The sequence below is a fragment of the Malaya genurostris genome, chromosome 1 (assembly GCF_030247185.1).
Source record: "Malaya genurostris strain Urasoe2022 chromosome 1, Malgen_1.1, whole genome shotgun sequence".
NCBI lineage: Eukaryota > Metazoa > Arthropoda > Insecta > Diptera > Culicidae > Malaya > Malaya genurostris.
The window spans coordinates 136,055,048-136,072,827 of NC_080570.1; the positions used below are offsets into that span (position 1 = coordinate 136,055,048).

The 17,780-nt window shown below is 36.7% G+C and overlaps 1 protein-coding gene across 1 annotated transcript in view; it reads left to right on the plus strand.

Moving 5' to 3' along the window:
* Positions 1-552: 552 nt before the first annotated feature.
* The window catches only part of LOC131425859 (G1/S-specific cyclin-D2), a 249,721-nt gene continuing 232,493 nt past the window's right edge, over positions 553-17,780 (plus strand). The window contains exon 1 of the mRNA XM_058588104.1: positions 553-1,821. Within this exon, the coding sequence (XP_058444087.1) occupies positions 1,543-1,821 (279 nt within the window). The 5' untranslated portion in view covers positions 553-1,542. The remainder of the gene's footprint in view (positions 1,822-17,780) is intronic.

Genomic DNA, 17,780 nt, shown 5'->3' on the forward strand with positions numbered 1-17,780 from the left:
TACATGGAAGAAAAATATTGATACCACGTTTGAACAGAATGAACATTGAAATCGACTCGGGCTGTAAAGCGTGTTTCTTTTTCCGTTTTATTATGCCGCCAGCAGAGTTAGCTTAGCACTGACTGATCGAGACTCGGTGTGAATTGAGCCACTCGCGCACCAGAATACCTGCGAATAGATTTCTTCGTGTTGCGCTCTCAATCTCAATGTCGGTCGGTCCGGTCTTGCTTACGCTGACTACGCTACACGCGTAAACAAAGTAATTTCACCACCAGCGAGAACTTTACACTGTTTTTCTCTCTCTCTTTTTGTCAAATGACGGGACGACGCAATGAAATGAGCGAAACGCGATCGTAAAACATATGTTTTGGTTGGTGAGTTGTGTGCTGCTGTGGTGTATAAGATAATAAGATTCACTCGGAACGTCGCTCTCGTCTCTCGGTGTCGCCCTGTTTCGTGCTGTACTACTACTGCTACTACTACTCTGTATGAGCGGTTTGTTTTGATTTTTCAATCTTTACTGACTCGCTCGTCTGACAGGATCGCAACGGTTTGTCCAAGTTTGTCGGAATCGGTTGCCCAAGCCGAGACGAGTCTATCGCGCAAGTCTTCCTTCGCAGGTAACTATAGACTTCGGTTTGAATACTGCACATACTTAGAGAAGAAGCAGCTGACTGGAAGATGTCATTCCGGTGCCTCCGCAAATGTTAAAGCTTTCCGTAGTTTTGTTCCAACCACATCGACTCTCACTCTCTCCGCTAGGTCGCTCATTCGTTATTCGTCTTCTTTTTGTGCAAATTCTTAAGTTGGCTCAAGCCGGCTTGAGATCCAAACACAAAATTTGGCATGGAAGAGAAACTGATGTTCAAGGATTCTTCAGCTGACTACCCTTTCGCATTGCGGCAACAGACTTCTCACGCTGCGGACCTGTGAACTGTGCGTTGTGGTGGTTCGGGACCCTCTCTAGTACACTGAGGCTGCCAGTTCAGGTGAATAGTAGGAACAACAATAAAATTCGACAATAATAACAATCGAGGAAAGCAAACAGTAAGCAATACCGGACAGAGTAGAGAGTGAGAGTGGGTCCCAGCGAATCGAGACTGTTCGGGATCAAACAAAGTCGAACTGCAAAAAAAAGAACGGTTTTTGGATTGGATTGGAATTTACAGAAACAATTGTGTGTAGTTTTTTTTTATTGTCGTTGGGTAATTGTGAGTGAAGTACCGTTAGGTGATCTTTGGACTGTGCTTATTTTGTTTGTCTGCTGCGCCAGTACGCGAAGTACTGTTCGATCAAGTTCGAGTGTTTTTTCACTGAAGGACATTTTCGTTGAGTTACGAGTGTGATAGCAGTGTGGCGAGAAAAGTTTTAGCGAAAAAAAAAAAAGAAATTTATTCGTTTCAAATAGTAGTGCACGGGAGAGAATAAGACGACATAATCACAGTGAGACAGTGCGTGTGAAAATTTCCGATATCTGGCACACAATTATCTGCAAGGTTTTCTCGGTTTTTCGGTGCGGCGGCAGTGGGCTTCCGGGCAACGATGGACTTACTGTGTACGGAAAAGATCAGTAGCGAGAACGAAGTTGTTGGTGGTGGTCACCAACGCCAGAACACTACTGCCAGCAAAGGACTCCTGCAGGTCCCGATGGAAGTGCGCCTCAATACAGCAGTGAAGGATCCTACATTTCTAGACGATCGTTGTCTCGAGAACCTGCTGAAGTCCGAAGATCGCGTCGAACAGTGCCCCAACTATTTCCACAGCGTACAGAAGGACATCGACCCAAACGCTCGGCGAATCGTCGCTGAGTGGATGCTTGAAGTAAGTAGAGAATTTTGATGAATTATTTTTTCTTGTATCAAGAATTCAAACCAATATCTCAATGTTTTTTAAAGTAATATCTGAGAAATGAAATTATTATTTGGTCCTATCTTCCTTGACTCGTTCTCACCAAGGTACTAAAAATGAAAATATAATAACTTAAATAAATAAGATATCATGAATTTTGTATCGCAACCTACTCTCTTCTGGTTTCTGCCAGTTCCGATGCGCAATATTCTCATTAGCTATTACTTCTAAATTCTTCGGTCCTTTAGAAAAAACGAAACGCTCTTTGTGCGAGCGCTTGGTAGGTCAGGTCAATGAGGAAACCGTTTTGTTAATGAAATTGGACTGTGTGATCTGCGTGAACTACGTACTTGGTGCGAACGAGAGCAAAAAAAGGAACGAGTCGAATTGAAATTGAAACTTCTCGCGAATGGTTTCTCTGGCGATAAGAGCAAGAGCCAAAATGCGAGTTCGCGAGAGTGGGCTTTTATTTCCCAAAATACACAAAATGGCGGATTCGAGGAATTGAAATTTTCGGAGTGATTTTGACTTAGTTTGAGGTAACGCAGTGGAAATGTGATGTGCACACAGAGAAAAAAATTTTGAAAAAACTTACAAATTAGACAACTAAATTACTTAACAAGCTTTATTTAGCGATAAATTTAAAATTAAAGCATTCCAATTTCTTCACGTTTCGCCTTCGGCTAATCAGAGCTTGAAGCAGTTTAAATTGAACGGCCATGCCCACCTAGCAGTTCAATTTAAACCGCAAAGTTTACACCATTTATGTAACACTTTATGGATATTGCACCGAGTGTTACAAAGAGTTATTGTACCAACATTCATCTCATCAGTACAGTTGCAGTGTTGTTTTGCCGATTACTCAAATTTCAATCAAGGAATTATGACCGAATCGGAAACAATATCTTTGCTTCGAATCTAAGGAGTAATACCTCAGAAAAACTATTTCGAAAATTGTGCAATAATGTACTCGAAGCGAAGCACCATATTAACCATTGAAGTCAATCCATCCAACAGAGACAGTAGGATCTCACTCTAACTAATGAAGTGAAGAAATCGGAGCGAAACATGTGCTTTTTACATATACTCGAAAACCCCTAAATGTAAAGCATTCGAATTTAGTTTCACTTCGATGATTAAACTGATGTCTGTTTAATTATACTAATTTTTGTCATTTTTTGTAAATTTACTAAACTTAAGGGTCGGCTCCCGGCGAAGGACTCAATCTGTGAGCACATCGCTTCGTAACTTTGAAGTAGGACTACACCTTTCTTTACTTTACTGACCCGCGTATTATTTCGCAATATTTAGCTGTTTTTCAAAGAAGGACGAATCTTACAAAAGTTAACAAATCGAGTTTCTCTCTCCTACGAATAAATGCTTCAAAATCCTACAATTTTGCCTAAAACTCGGATTGTACAAAAGTCCCAAATACAGTAATAAGTAATACAAAAGAACTCTAAAGGGCGAAATTGCGATTCCATTTGTTTACGTAAGTTTCGCAATCCGTGTTCCATGCCAAAAAACAGGGCGATACTTCACTTGCTAGAAAGTGACAGCGAAACTATTAATTTTCGTTATTTTAGATCGTTTCCGAATTTTTTATGACTGAATTAATTACAGATTTGTCTTAGTCGCAGAAACCAGCCATTTTCACGAAAAATGCCCGATTTTCATAATTCACACAGAGAGCAAAGACAAGGGCGAAACTCTTTTTATGTTCATTTATCCAGTGGATATAAAACAAAAGTGGAAAAAATTGCATACCCTTTTAAAGATAAACCAACAGTTCATCGATTGATCAAAACCAAAGTCAAAACATTCCTCGATGTTTCTCTTCATTTGCTGTCAATGTTAGATTCGTCTTTCTTTGAAAAATAGCTGATTTCACGAATCGAGAGCGTTATGAAATCACTCCCGGTTTGATGCCTTATTAGTTTTTTTCCTTGTTCGATTATTTACTATAAATGCGATACTAATCATAACTGAAATGTTGTCAGAATTATGTCATTATTACGTTTATTGCGTAAACGATGTTTGAATAGTTTAAAAAAATAGTCTAAACAAAGAGTCAACCTTCTTTCACGTTTGTTGGCATCATTCAACGTTAGACAGCAACAGGAGATATTTCGACTGGTCTTTGGCACCACACGATCGGTAGTTTATTCGTGATGATTCTTCTCATTCAAGGAGAATACCAGCAAAGCTGTTAAATATTGCCTAAAACTTAAAATGATCGGTTCTTTTAAGAGCCTTCCAACCAATCCAATCATGATATTTTGTTCCATCGAAATTAGTTATTAAAGAATGCCATCAATATTGCGGAAAAATTTATTAATCAGTTCTTTGAGGAAAGTCTAAGTCCAAGTCTAATAAGTCAGAACCCAGATCTAAAACTCATAGACTGAAATTTGTTCCAGAATTCCGAAATCGAAATCCTAAATCAGAATTCTGAATTCGAAATCCGAACATCTGAAACCAGTTTCAGAATCTAGAATTTCGTTTTAATATCTGAACCTTTAATCGGGAACTAAATTCTGAAACTGAATTCTAAAACTAACTTCTAAAACTAAATTCTGTATTCGTCAAAGGGCGAGAAAGGTAAGCAAGTGTGATGAGTTTTCTTCATTGTTTAAAAAAAATGAGAGAATTCTATTTTTGTGTTATTTAAGGTTATCTCTCAATGCTGAAAATTCAATCATAAATTGCTGTTAGTGTTTCTGATGACATGAAGAAATATTCGAGATATTGACGATTCTTACGTTTTGAATTTTGAACAGGCGCCTCATAGTAAAGTAAGACATATTCGTGTCAAAAAATCAATTAATTGGTTCTTTCAAGAACCCGTAAATCAATACAACAAAGCCAACCACGATGTTTCGTTCCATCAAAACGAGTTCGAAAACCGCTGTGCAAATTGACTTCTGAACGAAGATCACGATGAGTGATAAATATTAATAATAATTAATAATACTAATAAAAGTCATTTTCATTGACACAAAATAGATGAAAATTACGAGGAATTAATGTTACTCAGCTTCGTTAGCAAACTATGAGAACGAAATCCAGGTGCAGTCTATGACATAAGCGGAACAGTAGTTTCAAAATTGTGTTCTCTCTTTCATTTGCCCTTCCGGTCATTTGTGGTTTTCAGTGAAAATCCCATAGTATGCAGTGTCGGTATTCAATCGAAGCTTTGAAAATCGAAAATGATAGAAAAAAGTTTCACAATGACTTTTACCTCGAATCTGCAGTAGCTTGGGTTTCTAAGCAAGTTCTGGTGTGTAATTACTTCCATTTGTCATATTTTAGTCACAGATTTTCAATACATCGATGAAAGAATGAGAATTGAATTTCTACGGATGCTCCTTGCAGACGTTAGTTTGGTTTCGTCTTGTCATAGAGGAAAGAGTGACGTTGGCAAACTATACTCTTTCTTTTTTCAATGAGAAACGGAAACGCTTCGTCTCTCTTCGTTTGGTCTGGAGGCGATAATTTACGAATGAGACAGTTGGAAAGGTTTCTTTCATTGAGAATGCGTGACAATTTTAAGCTCTGGTTCTACCCATTCTTCCATAGGGCGAATGTTGAAAAGTAAGACGTATTCACGTCTATAAAATCCAATTAATCGGTTCTTTTAGGAACTTGCAAATCAATACAATATAGCAATGAGTTCGAAAAAAATATTAACATTTTTTAATGTGAAAATTGACTTTCAAACCAAGGCCCGGAGTGTCATGTGCGTTTAAAATCAGCTCTTCGAGATCACAATGTGTGATAAATAACATCACTCACTTTTGTAGGGGATGGCTGAGCCGATGTTCATGGACTTACATTCAAATAAAAGATCTTATAGTTTCGAAGAAAATTCCGAAATTTTATCCTCATCCGACTTCCGGTTCCGGACCTAAACCCATTTTGGCAAAATTAATGACAGTTTTTACGCTGGTATAGAAAATACTCAATTTTTTTGCGGATCTGACTTCTAGTTCCGGATTTACCGGGTGACATGCTTGATAAATTTCAATATCGAAAGACCGTTTCCATAGGTTTCAATGTAAAGAAGATCGAAATTCCTAAAACTGGTTTATAAACTTACACAATTTTCAGCTCCTATTAGTCTAGTATAATCTTAACTTTGGTTACATCGGTTCCCCGTTTCAAGCTACGGAAACATCTGAAGTAGGGATAAAAAAAACTCCGAAATTGAAGTACTAACGTTTTCTCAAAGACAGTTGAACCTATTTGCTCAAATCTAGATTCAAATTTAAGGTCTCATGTAGTCGCACAGAATTCTGTTTAATTTTGTTGCGATGCGACTTCCGGTTCAGGAGTCACGTTTTGAAGAATAAAATTTCGTGCAAATACCGAGGCTAAATTGATACTAACTCCATGCTAGTTTATGGGTATTGTTAGTCGGAAAACTCCGTTTTGGCCATTCGACAGTTATTCAAATTTGAACACCGGAATCGGATAAATGCAACTTGGGTTGGAAAACCCTTTTATGTATTTTAGAATGCAAAAACTGGTTAAAAATATTGAGTGCAAAAACCAAAGAATTTTTTTTATGTAAAAAACGTTTGGTTTTCTTTTTTTTTGGAAAAAAAATAATTTTTATCCGTGCTATGGCGACTGGCTGTTTGCGACACTACAAGGCTATTATTAGTAGTCCAGTGAAAGTATAGTTTATTGGATCAATTACGACCACCAACTAGTGATTTACTTTCAAATCGTTGTTATCGAATGACGTAACATTAATCTCAAATGAGGTGACGTAGAAAGAGAATATCGCTGACTTCAAACTGATCTACATCAAATCTTTGTAACAGTTACTAAATTTGGTAATCAAATCGACTTTTCCATTCAAGTGCTCGTTACATTTCGACTGGACCCAGGATATTTTTATTAGTTATCGACGATGTTCTGTCCACTTCATCGTATTCAACGAACCCATTCGTTACCCAACCGCGGAACACTATAACCATTTAGAAAAGTTTAATCACACTACAATTAGTTGGTTGGTGAATGATATTCGAACGGAACAAAACAAAAAAATATATTCAACTCACATCAGCCCCTCGAACCTTTAAGCTAAATCTGACTGACCTGACGAAGCGCCGGGGCCAGATTTTCGGCTTTATTTTTATAACACACGTCGTAAATGAATCGTACAATGCTTCTTCCCTGCAGTGGCAGCAGCAGCAGAAGCAGCCATAGCATGCACAGTCAACCAAAACCGAAACGAAACATGTCGAAATCTTCCGAGAATTTCGCTAGCGATTATAGCGCGGTTACCTGAAACCACCGGGGTCCTGTCCCGACATGAATTGTTGAAATCGCTCTCTTTCCATTGCCTGATTAATGATTTTACCCTCGCCGACCGAATGCCGATCCTTTTCATTTGAGGAGTCAAATCGAACTCGTTCCGAAATTCGTTCGATCGGTGATTTATGAGCGAATATTATAATGCATTCTGATTTCGTTGGCGAAGCTTCGCCGAAGTCGACGGATGACGGATAGCTTATTCCCTGGTTGTCAATACAGATAGATGTTTACCTGAATCTGAATGATTTTTCTTTCTGGTTTCCCACGATTGATCTGCTGCAGCTACTCAGCTAAATCCCGCAATCGAAATTTCCGGAGAATTCAAGAGAACTTCGAGATCGTAAGCGGCTTAGTAAAATTTTAGAAAAGAATTTAATAGTTCTATATATTCACATCCTTGCTCTTTCTGGAGTACTATCATTCTATAATTTTCATTTTCTAATTCAACAAAAATTATCTCTGGTTAGGTGAATATCATATAAAAGAAAAAACTTATTAGATCTATATGCCGATTCTAACCCCGTTATTCGCCCACGCTTACTTACCATCCCCTCCACCTACCTTAATCAACCATTTACCTATCCATTTTTCTCTTCTCTCTCTCTCTCTCTCTGGTCGTTTAAGCAAGAACACTATTGGTGCTCTGTAATGCTTGGTGTCATCAACTAGTTATCGGGTTATAGGCTTATTTTTAATTGTTAGTTTTTATCGTTAGTGTTAGGGATCATTGTAATCTGTTGATACAAAAGATGAGGAGGTTTTATACCTGCTGGAAAGAGAGAGAGATTACCAAATTTCTTCTCTAACTGACTTTTCCCTGCTCCCCAAAATAAACGAAAATAAAACATATTTCTAAAGCCTGCGACCGTTCCAAGAAAATGAATAAATATATAATAACTATTTAAATAAGAATATAGCGTAATGGGTTAGACCATCGCCTTTCACGCAGGCTACCTCCTATGTTCGATCCCAAACCCCGCGCATAAGGCCAGACAGTTTCTGACCCGAGAGTCAAATCACCATAATCAAAATTTGATAGAAAATCAACCTTGTCTCAATGCATATTCACCTAGTTCTATAACTTAAATTTGATAAGTTAGCCAATATTAGCATAACTACTTCAAGCTAGTTAATATTTCGAGAATTTTACACGATTTGAACCTTTACTAGATGAAGAAACTATCAAGATTCATGTTCGTAGATGATTCGTATTAAAGGTCCGTAGATCCGCAGAATTTCTCTTAATTAGTAAATTTGCGGAATTTTCCATAGATCTGGCATCGCTGCTCCCGTTATGTGGATATTTTTGCTAGCAGATTTTTGACAATGACAAAGAGCGAATCAAAGTTCAAAGGAAAGCCAAAAATAAGTTGAATCAAGCAGGTTATTCGGTAAATTTCCGACTTCCGTATGGAATAGGAGATTCAATGAAGCACTCACTGTAATGAAATGATTACCACAAAAGCAAATGGCAGTTTCCACCATGTTTAGTTGCTCTTCTGTCAATAATTAATTCACACGTTTCCTTTCTGTTTCTGTAGAAAACGTTATTTTGCGGCCAAGCCAGTCTTACTGGAAGATTAACAAACATTGAATAAAAACTGTCATTTACTTTATGGCCTTTAAAAATTAATTCACGTGTATTTGTACAGAACCCATGAGAGTAACCCGTTTTGAAGTTTACTCTCAAGTGTCACTCATGTAGTGATGTGTCTGTTGTTATCTTCCACCGTTAAAGAGTGGGCACTCAGAAAGCGACTGAAACCCAGCGTTGCCAGGTCATTTTTGTCGTGAATACGACTACTTCACTATGGGGCGCCTTTTCAAAATTTACCCTCTGAGTGAATGATATGTTTTTGATCGTGAATATCTCTTGTTGTGTCTAACGTATCAACATAATTTTTGCTGCACGTCATCGGAAATATGATCAGTAATTTATGATAACATTTTCAGTTGTATGGCATAATTACAAATAATTCAAAATTAAAGTTTTCTAAAATGTTTGAATGACGTTTTTCCCGGTATAAAAGGTTAACTGGTAACATAGATAATATTAAAAAAAGCTTAACACTAGATATATTTCGTTGGTTCTAGCTTGCCCAGTTGACTGAGCAGGAAGTAAAGGAAGTGCATCATTCCGGTTGGTTCAGATCCAGAGCTCAGTTCCAGGTCTAGTATCAAGAATTCAGTTCATCATTGAAGCGGGACATTTGCAGAGCCAGTTTCACTTCAAACAAGAGCAATTGCGTCATCCTGCTGCTGGTCGTGCGTTTGCATTGGAGCAAAATCCTGGCTTAGAATCATACCAAATCAACCCTTCTAATTGATGCTTTATTCATTATTGTCTACGTTGACTCGTTGAGTCCAGATTAGAATCCAAGTACCATAATTCTGGAACTGTAATCGAATTTCAAAACTTTATTCTAAGCCGGGATTTTGGATCCATGATCAGGATTGGTTCGAGACCTGGACTATGGATCTGAATTTTGAAACTGAATTCTGGAATAGTGGTTCAGATCAGAATTCAGTTCAGAAAATTCTGGCCGGATTGCAGATTTAAAATATAGATTCAGAATTCAGGTTCAGAAAACCCTGAAATTCTGGATCTTCAGATCGAAATCCGGGAACAGAACTTAGATCCAAAGTTAAGTTGTATTTCATCAATTGAGTTCTACACTTCATTCCTGAGTCCGGGTTCGGAGTTCTGGACCATTTGGTCACTGATTTTTCACTTGAGCGTTGAATAGAATAATTTCACTGGAATAATGATTGTATAGTAGAATTGAATGGTGTTAAAATATTATTCTACTATAATTTGGTTCCAAAGTTCAGTTCTACAATTCTAGAAATGGAACTGAACTTAGGAACTACATTCGGAAGATCCTTGAACAAAGTTCTGGATCTTCTAAGCGAAATTATGGATCCGAATTTGAAAACGAAATCCTGGATCGGAATTGTGTAACTAAAATTCAGCGGATCAGAGTCCAGGTCCAGAGTTCAGTGCTAGGATTCAGGTTCAGAATTCAGTTCCACAACACAGGTTCAGTGATGAGTTTAACTATTCAGAATTCAAGCTAGCATCGAAATTGAGTTTCAGGATTCTACTCTAGCATTCGGATCAAAAATTCGGTTCCTGAATTCCAGTTAAAGAAAAATAGTATTGTTTTTTTTTATCTGTGTTCGAGGATTAAAAAAAACAAACTTCAGTAAATGATTCACAACAGTTGTAAAAAGAAATAAATTGTTCGGGTCCTTTATGTTTAAAAAATTTGAACGAAAACTCCCACAAAAAAACGTTCAAATGCTAGCTTATCGTTCAATTAAATTTCGTGTCAGTAAGTTGTGCTGTGAATAATTCCGTAATAGGCGATAATCAGTAGCGATAGCTTCCCTTTTATGACATCAGCGTCGAAATAAAAATGTCTAGTTTTCATTCGACAGCTATTCGATGTCATCGTAATCGGAGAAAGAAGCTTGGAAAACTTCGCTCGGCCTGATTGAGTCTGTTTGAATCACGTAACAATAAGGTGTGTTCCGGAACAGAGACATGTGCCAGTGAAGCGCATTTCATGCATTTAAAACACACCACTTATCAGTAAATCCAATTCGATATTTACATTAATCCTTTTCCGAAGACACACTGACGGAAACCGGAGAACGAATTCGCCGGCGAAGCGCGCAGAATGGGTGGACTTTTAAATTTTAAAGCCCGATCCAGCCAACAGACCGTGCACAATATAAGAAGTTTTTTTTTGTGTTTTAATGATTGTGTGCAGTGTGCAATAAATCACCGATATGTGGTCCCCACTGACGACCCACTGGTGCCCTGAAGTAGTCCATATATTAATAGCTATAAATAAGAACTGGAAGCGATATCTTATTTGATGACCGGAGTTAAAGCACCGAACACGCAACTCATTTGACTACGACTGTTTTTTTCTCCGGGGGGGGGGGGTTTCGTCTTCTAGGTTTCAGTTTTCGAAACATTTCATTACACCATAAAGCACTTACAGTTTTATGGATAATCATGCATCATGGTCAGTTTCAATCCAGCAAACTCCCCGAAGGGAGCAGGGATCAGGAGTAGATTTAATAGAAAATACCCATGATAAAAATTTTAAACACCTGATAATTGCGGTACCGTCAGATTGGGACCCTCGTTTTTTTGTTTTAATTAGTCTCATCAGGTCTCGGTGAATGCCCCCCCATCCCCCCACCTACCACTCGGTGATGTGAATGTGAGCAACGTAAACACGCTATATTTCTTCTCATTCGGAGCATTTAATTCGATCCGGAACAGTGCCGCTGGGAAACATGATGGATTAATTTCAAACAGTAGGTGAGTGTGTGAGCTGGGCTAAAGGGGTGATATAGAGAGAGAACTTTGTCCGATTGATGTTCCACTTGGCAGACCTTTGACGTTTCGGAGCACGCGTTCAATTTATCGTTGCGCTATGCCGTCGTATCAAGAAGGATCAGGAAATTTAACATGCTTCCACATTACGGAACATTGAATCATTAGAGGAACAGATACAGAAAATGTTGGAAATTTAAATAATCTAGTTTATTGCCGACTGCTGACTGATTTTATGCAAAACAAGCTCAGGTCCGCAACTTTTGAGTGGCGTTACTTGAACTAATTAATTAACATGATATTGCACGGGGCAGCTTTTAATAAGTAGAACAAATAAAAAAACCGCATCGATTACCGTTCGAACTAATCGCCGATACACAGACAAGCACAAAAAAAAACCGATTGGATCAGCATTCCAATGGTTCCGACGACGACGACGACGATCATAAGTTCATCAACCCTGGCAAACTTTTTTTTGCCAATGTCAGGTGCCATTTTCACTGTCAATGTCAACGAACGGGGGATGGGAAACTAGTAGCGTAGCCAGCCAGTACCAAGTAAATACTCGCCGTAAAATAAAAAAATAAACGGGGTGGTCACCAACCATAATATTTGCGCAATGCAAGAACTGAAGTATGGCAATTCTGACAGATGATGGTGGCTACTTACTTACTAAGGAATTGTGTATGGTGCGATGTATTGTAATTGTAAAACATGTTCGATGCATTCATTCCGGCGCTGTTGTGGCAAGCTGCTATTTGCGATGGTCATAGTTTTGGAGTGACAGTCCGTACGTACGTACGCGGGTACCGAAACAAGCAACGGTGTGTGCGTTTGAATAACAATACCTTTTAAACTGAAGAAGAAGGTAAAGTAAAAACCAGAAGAAGCACTGGAAGATGTGCTGCATAAACATTTTATTCTGGAAGTGTTAAATGAAAATTTTGCTTAGCCGTCTGTATGGGATAGTGAGTGGCAAACGAAGTTTAAATTGAAATACGATAGGTAGCAGCTTCATGCCAGTATGGAATGGACAAAGCAATACATTGAAAAGTAAAAGTATCGGGTCGTTTACTTCCGTTGGCTAACCTAAAAACAAAATGCATCCTATAATGCCGTACTACTACTGATTGAAGGATTCATGAAGATTGCCGTCTCCAACGACTACTTCGCAGCCGATCCTTAGCGTACAGAATGATTGTACGGCTCGTGCCAAGATTCTATGGACTGACACTAAGAATCGTACCGTGTTAGGGCTCGAACATACGATAACAGGTTTATAAGACTAGCACACGCTCTACGCTTTGAACCACTAACGTAAAGTGTTTCCTGCAAGATTTGAGAATTTACCTATGGCCAGTGTCAGCTGCAACTTTCAGAAATTCAGTTCATGAATTTCGTTCTAGAATTCTGGCACTCAACTCATTTTCAGAATCCAGGTTCGGAATTTAATTCTAAAACTAAATACCGAACTAGTCTTCCGAACCTGAATAAGTGAATGAGTTCAGTTTAAAAATCTAGTTCTCGAACTCAAAACTGAATTTAGCAACTAAATTCTGAAACTGAATTTAGGATTTAATTTCAGGTTCAGAGGTCAGTTTCAAAATCTGGTTCGGAGTTCAGAACTCAAATTTTGTCCCAGAATCTAGAATCCATATATTGAAATCTGTTTCGGAATTCCTAATCGTGTTCCAGAATAAAAATTCTCCAGAATCAAATTCCAGCATCCAATCCGAATGAGAGCGCAACCTGAGCGTTTGAGGTTTCATACCACGCACATGGCCTGGTTGCAGGTGATAGATTTCCTCTTTGTTTCCAAGAGTTTGAGAAAACTTTCGAGTTGTTTATGATTATTTCACACTGTTACAAAATTTATCATAAATATCCGTCTTATTTCTGGTGTCTTCGGGAAAGAATTATGTTGTTGCGTTAACTACAACTCGAGATATTCACACGATCAAGTTTCACCCATTCTTCCACAGGGCGAATTTTTAAAAGGCGCCTAATAGAAAAGTAGGGGGTCATTCACTTCAAAAACAAAAAATCTAAAGAAGTAAAGGAATTACCTACACCCAACTATAAAAGCGCATTTTTGAAATACAAAGCGTCAGTGTGAAAACTTCCATAAAAATTATAGTTTTCATGAGTGTGATTTGAAAATGGGAAATATTGTTATAGACTTCTTCGTAATAACACAAAACCTTCACAGATAAAAATTTGTAAATTTACGTTTATTTTCATGCGCATATTTGGAGCAGGCAATTGAATGGAAAATTACATTACAAAACTAAGCGGTTTATAAATATACTGTCTTGTTCAACACAAAACTAAATGAATATTAATGTAATTTTACATCAATCATGGTTTTAAATCAGATTTTCGTTTCAACTGACGTCTATTTCATAGTACTATCGGTTTACATGCCGTGTAAGTTAAATCATTTCTTTCTGTGTTGTCCGTCTAAGCATCGTAAAGCAACAGATAGTATTATAGAGCACTTCGATTCCAAGTATTATATTAACGCTTTCACTACCATAAGATGTGCAGGACGAAATATATTAGTACAAGACAATATTTTAGCTATTAGGTGTGTAAATTGAGAGAATATCACCAGAAAAAACATAGAAGGGTGCAGAAGTTTCCTATAATTTCATGGGAAATATCTTTCCCTATGATTCTTAGAAATTAATATAAGAAGAGTTGGGTTTATTATATCGTAATTTAATTTATTGCTTTAATTTCTTTGATTATCATAATAATAAATTAAATAGTTAGTTATGGCATTCTACGAAACGATTTCATGTACTTGTGGATGTTGCACAAAACACATTTATTATGTGTTCTATTTGCTATACGTCATTTTGCACAAACTTTTTTAGTGCAATAAAGATTGATAGTTCTTTTTACTTATTCGTTAGGAACACATTTGTCGCCTTTGAAAGTAAGTTTTCTTTAACATTCAGTACAAAAAACATCGATTTAATAGTAATTGAAAAATCTATAACGATTTTTATAGAAGGGAAACATATTTCCCTTGAGCGTTAAGAGGTTAACCGTATTGCACGTCTCGATATACAATTTTATACGAGCTTACAAAAACAGGTTATCGTTCCTCGTCAAAAAAAAAATATGAGTGTGAACAGTAAAGTACTGGAGATTCAGCTTCTGATATAACTAACAAAACAGATAACAATTATCTGGAACAATCACCTGTTTTATTTAAAATTGTAATTGTTTTTTTCCAATAAATACGTTTATTTCTTAAGGCAATTTACATAAGTTTTCCTTCGCCGTAGCATCACTTTTATATAGAATTCTTATCCTAATATAATTCTAAAATAGTAACTACGATTTGAATTTAATAAAGCACATTTCTTCTTTTTTTATATCATATTAGGTATTTCGTCATGTGCATGTCCAAACGACATGATCAATATCGCGATAACCTTCACCACAAACACAATTATTAGTCTCGGATAGTCCAAAAATTGTAATTGTCCGAACATTTTTTGTTATGCATAACATTTAAAAACACTTCTCTCGAAGAAGACGAAAATCGACAACGTTGAAACGTTGAGTGTAAAAACAAAGAAACAGATTTCAATATATGGATTCGTTTTAATCCACTATTGACCAGTGCATTCCAAAGAACCTACTTGGAAGATCTCAAAACTAATTTAAAAGAAACTTCACTGGTGACAGATTTCATCAAGTAAGAAATTCCAACGCAAATATGTGGTGGATTTTTTTTTTAATTGGAGTTGTTTCTTCAGAAACATCAAAATGCAAAAATCATAACACTAACCTGGGTTTATTTTCGTTTTCTAGAATTTCAATACATATGCCAAATAACACCAATCGTATCTCTAGAAACATCAAAATGCAAGAATCAGTTAAGTGTACTTTGGAAAATCTGCTGTTCAGTACAAAAATTCAATGAAATCAAGCTTGTTGAGAAAATATGTCTCCATTACGAAATATGTCTGACTGTATTTCGCTATATTTATACATTGTAAGAATTGTTGAATTTCTCAAAACTACAGTTAAAATTGAGTATACAGTAACGAATGAATTGGAAAATCAATATAAATGGCAACCCTTGTTCTGACAACAAAACCATCAACGTGTAGATAATTCACGGCAAAACATCGGATTTTTCACTTTGCAACAGAGCATGTGCCGACGGTTTAAAGAACAAAGCGCCTAGTATCTTCTTTTCCTTTCGATACATTGCACTCAACGGTTTGAGCCTGATTTTCACGGTCCATCGGGCTGGATTGATGTGTGTTTGTGAATCGCTTGCGATGAATAACGGCAATGGCAATAATGTGTGCCCATTTATTCTATTGTTGGTGAACTGAGAATGAGTAACGGATGATACGGGTGGTGAGAAACTCTCTAGTTTAGGTGAGTATTTTATCATCGACACTCATGCACGAGTACCAAAGGCACCCATTCGATGGTTGGATGGTGTTTTAACGAAATGGAAAACGAATGAGCTATGTTCATTCACGAACAGTTCTCTCATTTTGCAACCAGTTAATATGAACGTGTATCGAAGATTAAGCAGTGATAGATAGTAATCAACTCATCTGCGATATTATTTGAAATTTCTCGGTTGATTTTTCATTAGGGCGTATAAGCAAGTGACAGTTTTTCTTTAATCACTCTCTCTTTCGATTTTGTGTTGTGATTAAAAAGATTTTCTTTGATATCACTATTCTTTTTGAAAGTCGAAAGTTTCGGGTATCATTTCATGCAATGAGTTGAACGATAAACGCGGAACCCGCGTGGTAATTAATAGAAGAGAAAGTAAACAAAGAGAAACTGTCACTTGCTAATACGCCCTTTTGAAAAATTAATCGAGATTTGCACAATTCGACGTGAACATTCCAAAAGGGCCTGAAAACAATTGACAGATTCTCTTTGTTTACTTTCTCTTTCGGCTGTATCTGCGTTATTATGCTATTGTTATCTGGTACTGTTACATAGCTGGAAATATTTTCTTTTATTCTACATGAATATTTTGAAAGAGAAGTTATTGACAGAAGAGAAAGTAAACAATAAGAATCTCTCATTCGTTTATGTGACCTTATGAAATGTTCACGTCGATTTGTTGTCATTATTTGTTTGCAAACCTAGGCTTGAATCGACGAATGGACCTGCAACGTATTTAGGATGTTTGGTATTTGAAACAATGACCAACGATACCAGGTCTGTTTTTAAAAAAATCTGTGATCGAAAAATAGTCTGTGCAAAATCTTTTCCCGTCAATAGCTGATCGGAGTCATTTTAATGAGCAGAAAAAAAGGTCGCGCTTCTTCCAATCGCTTTTTCGGATATTCATTTTCCCTCAGTTTTCCCTAGTAAACTGAAGACTTCTTGGAGCTGAAGGCCAGTGGTCGATTTCAGAAATCTGTGTCATATTTTAAATCTGTGCAGAAAATTGTAAATCTGTGCAACACAGATTAATCTGTGAACCTGGCATCTCTGAAAATGACATTCACTCTCAGACATCCCATAGCGATACTTGATATTTCATCCAAGGAATCAAGAAATTGATAATAATACAATAATTGTCTAACATCAAAATTAGTTATTATATCGTATTTCGTTATTGATGAGTTATTCCAATTTCATTAAGTAAATCGATCCAGTGGTTCTATCTCCAAATAAAATACTATTGAATAAACTGCATCAGAATCAGATAAGAGAAATACTTATGCTATTATTCTATCCTGAATGCTAGAATATAAAATAAATGAAAAATTTGTCTTCTATAAATATTTTGTTCTTGGTTTGATATTACAATAAAAGAATTATATATTTTGTTGCTACTTCCTCATGCAGACTTTGTTATGATTTTTTATATTTTAACTCTGATTTCAAACTAAATTAAGGGTTAATTTCCGCCATTGAAATGTTTGGTTTTAATAATAGAATTTATTATTGGTTTGCAAATCACTTCTACCCGGGCTCGGTCATAATGCTACATTATACCTAATAAACAAAAGTAAAAATGAACAGAACGCTTTGTTCAACATACAACATCATAAAAATCCAGACGATGAAAAGTTTTGGTTTCTTTAATTTTTTTTGTTCGAAAAACTTTTTCATATCGTTCGTTCGATTTTTTATCATTTTCATATACAGATTTTCAATGCACATTTTTGATCTCCCGATAAAGATTTTCAAATTTTTCTCCTGAAAAATGTGGCAACCCTGGTCGTATCTGGGCATACAGCAAAACCAC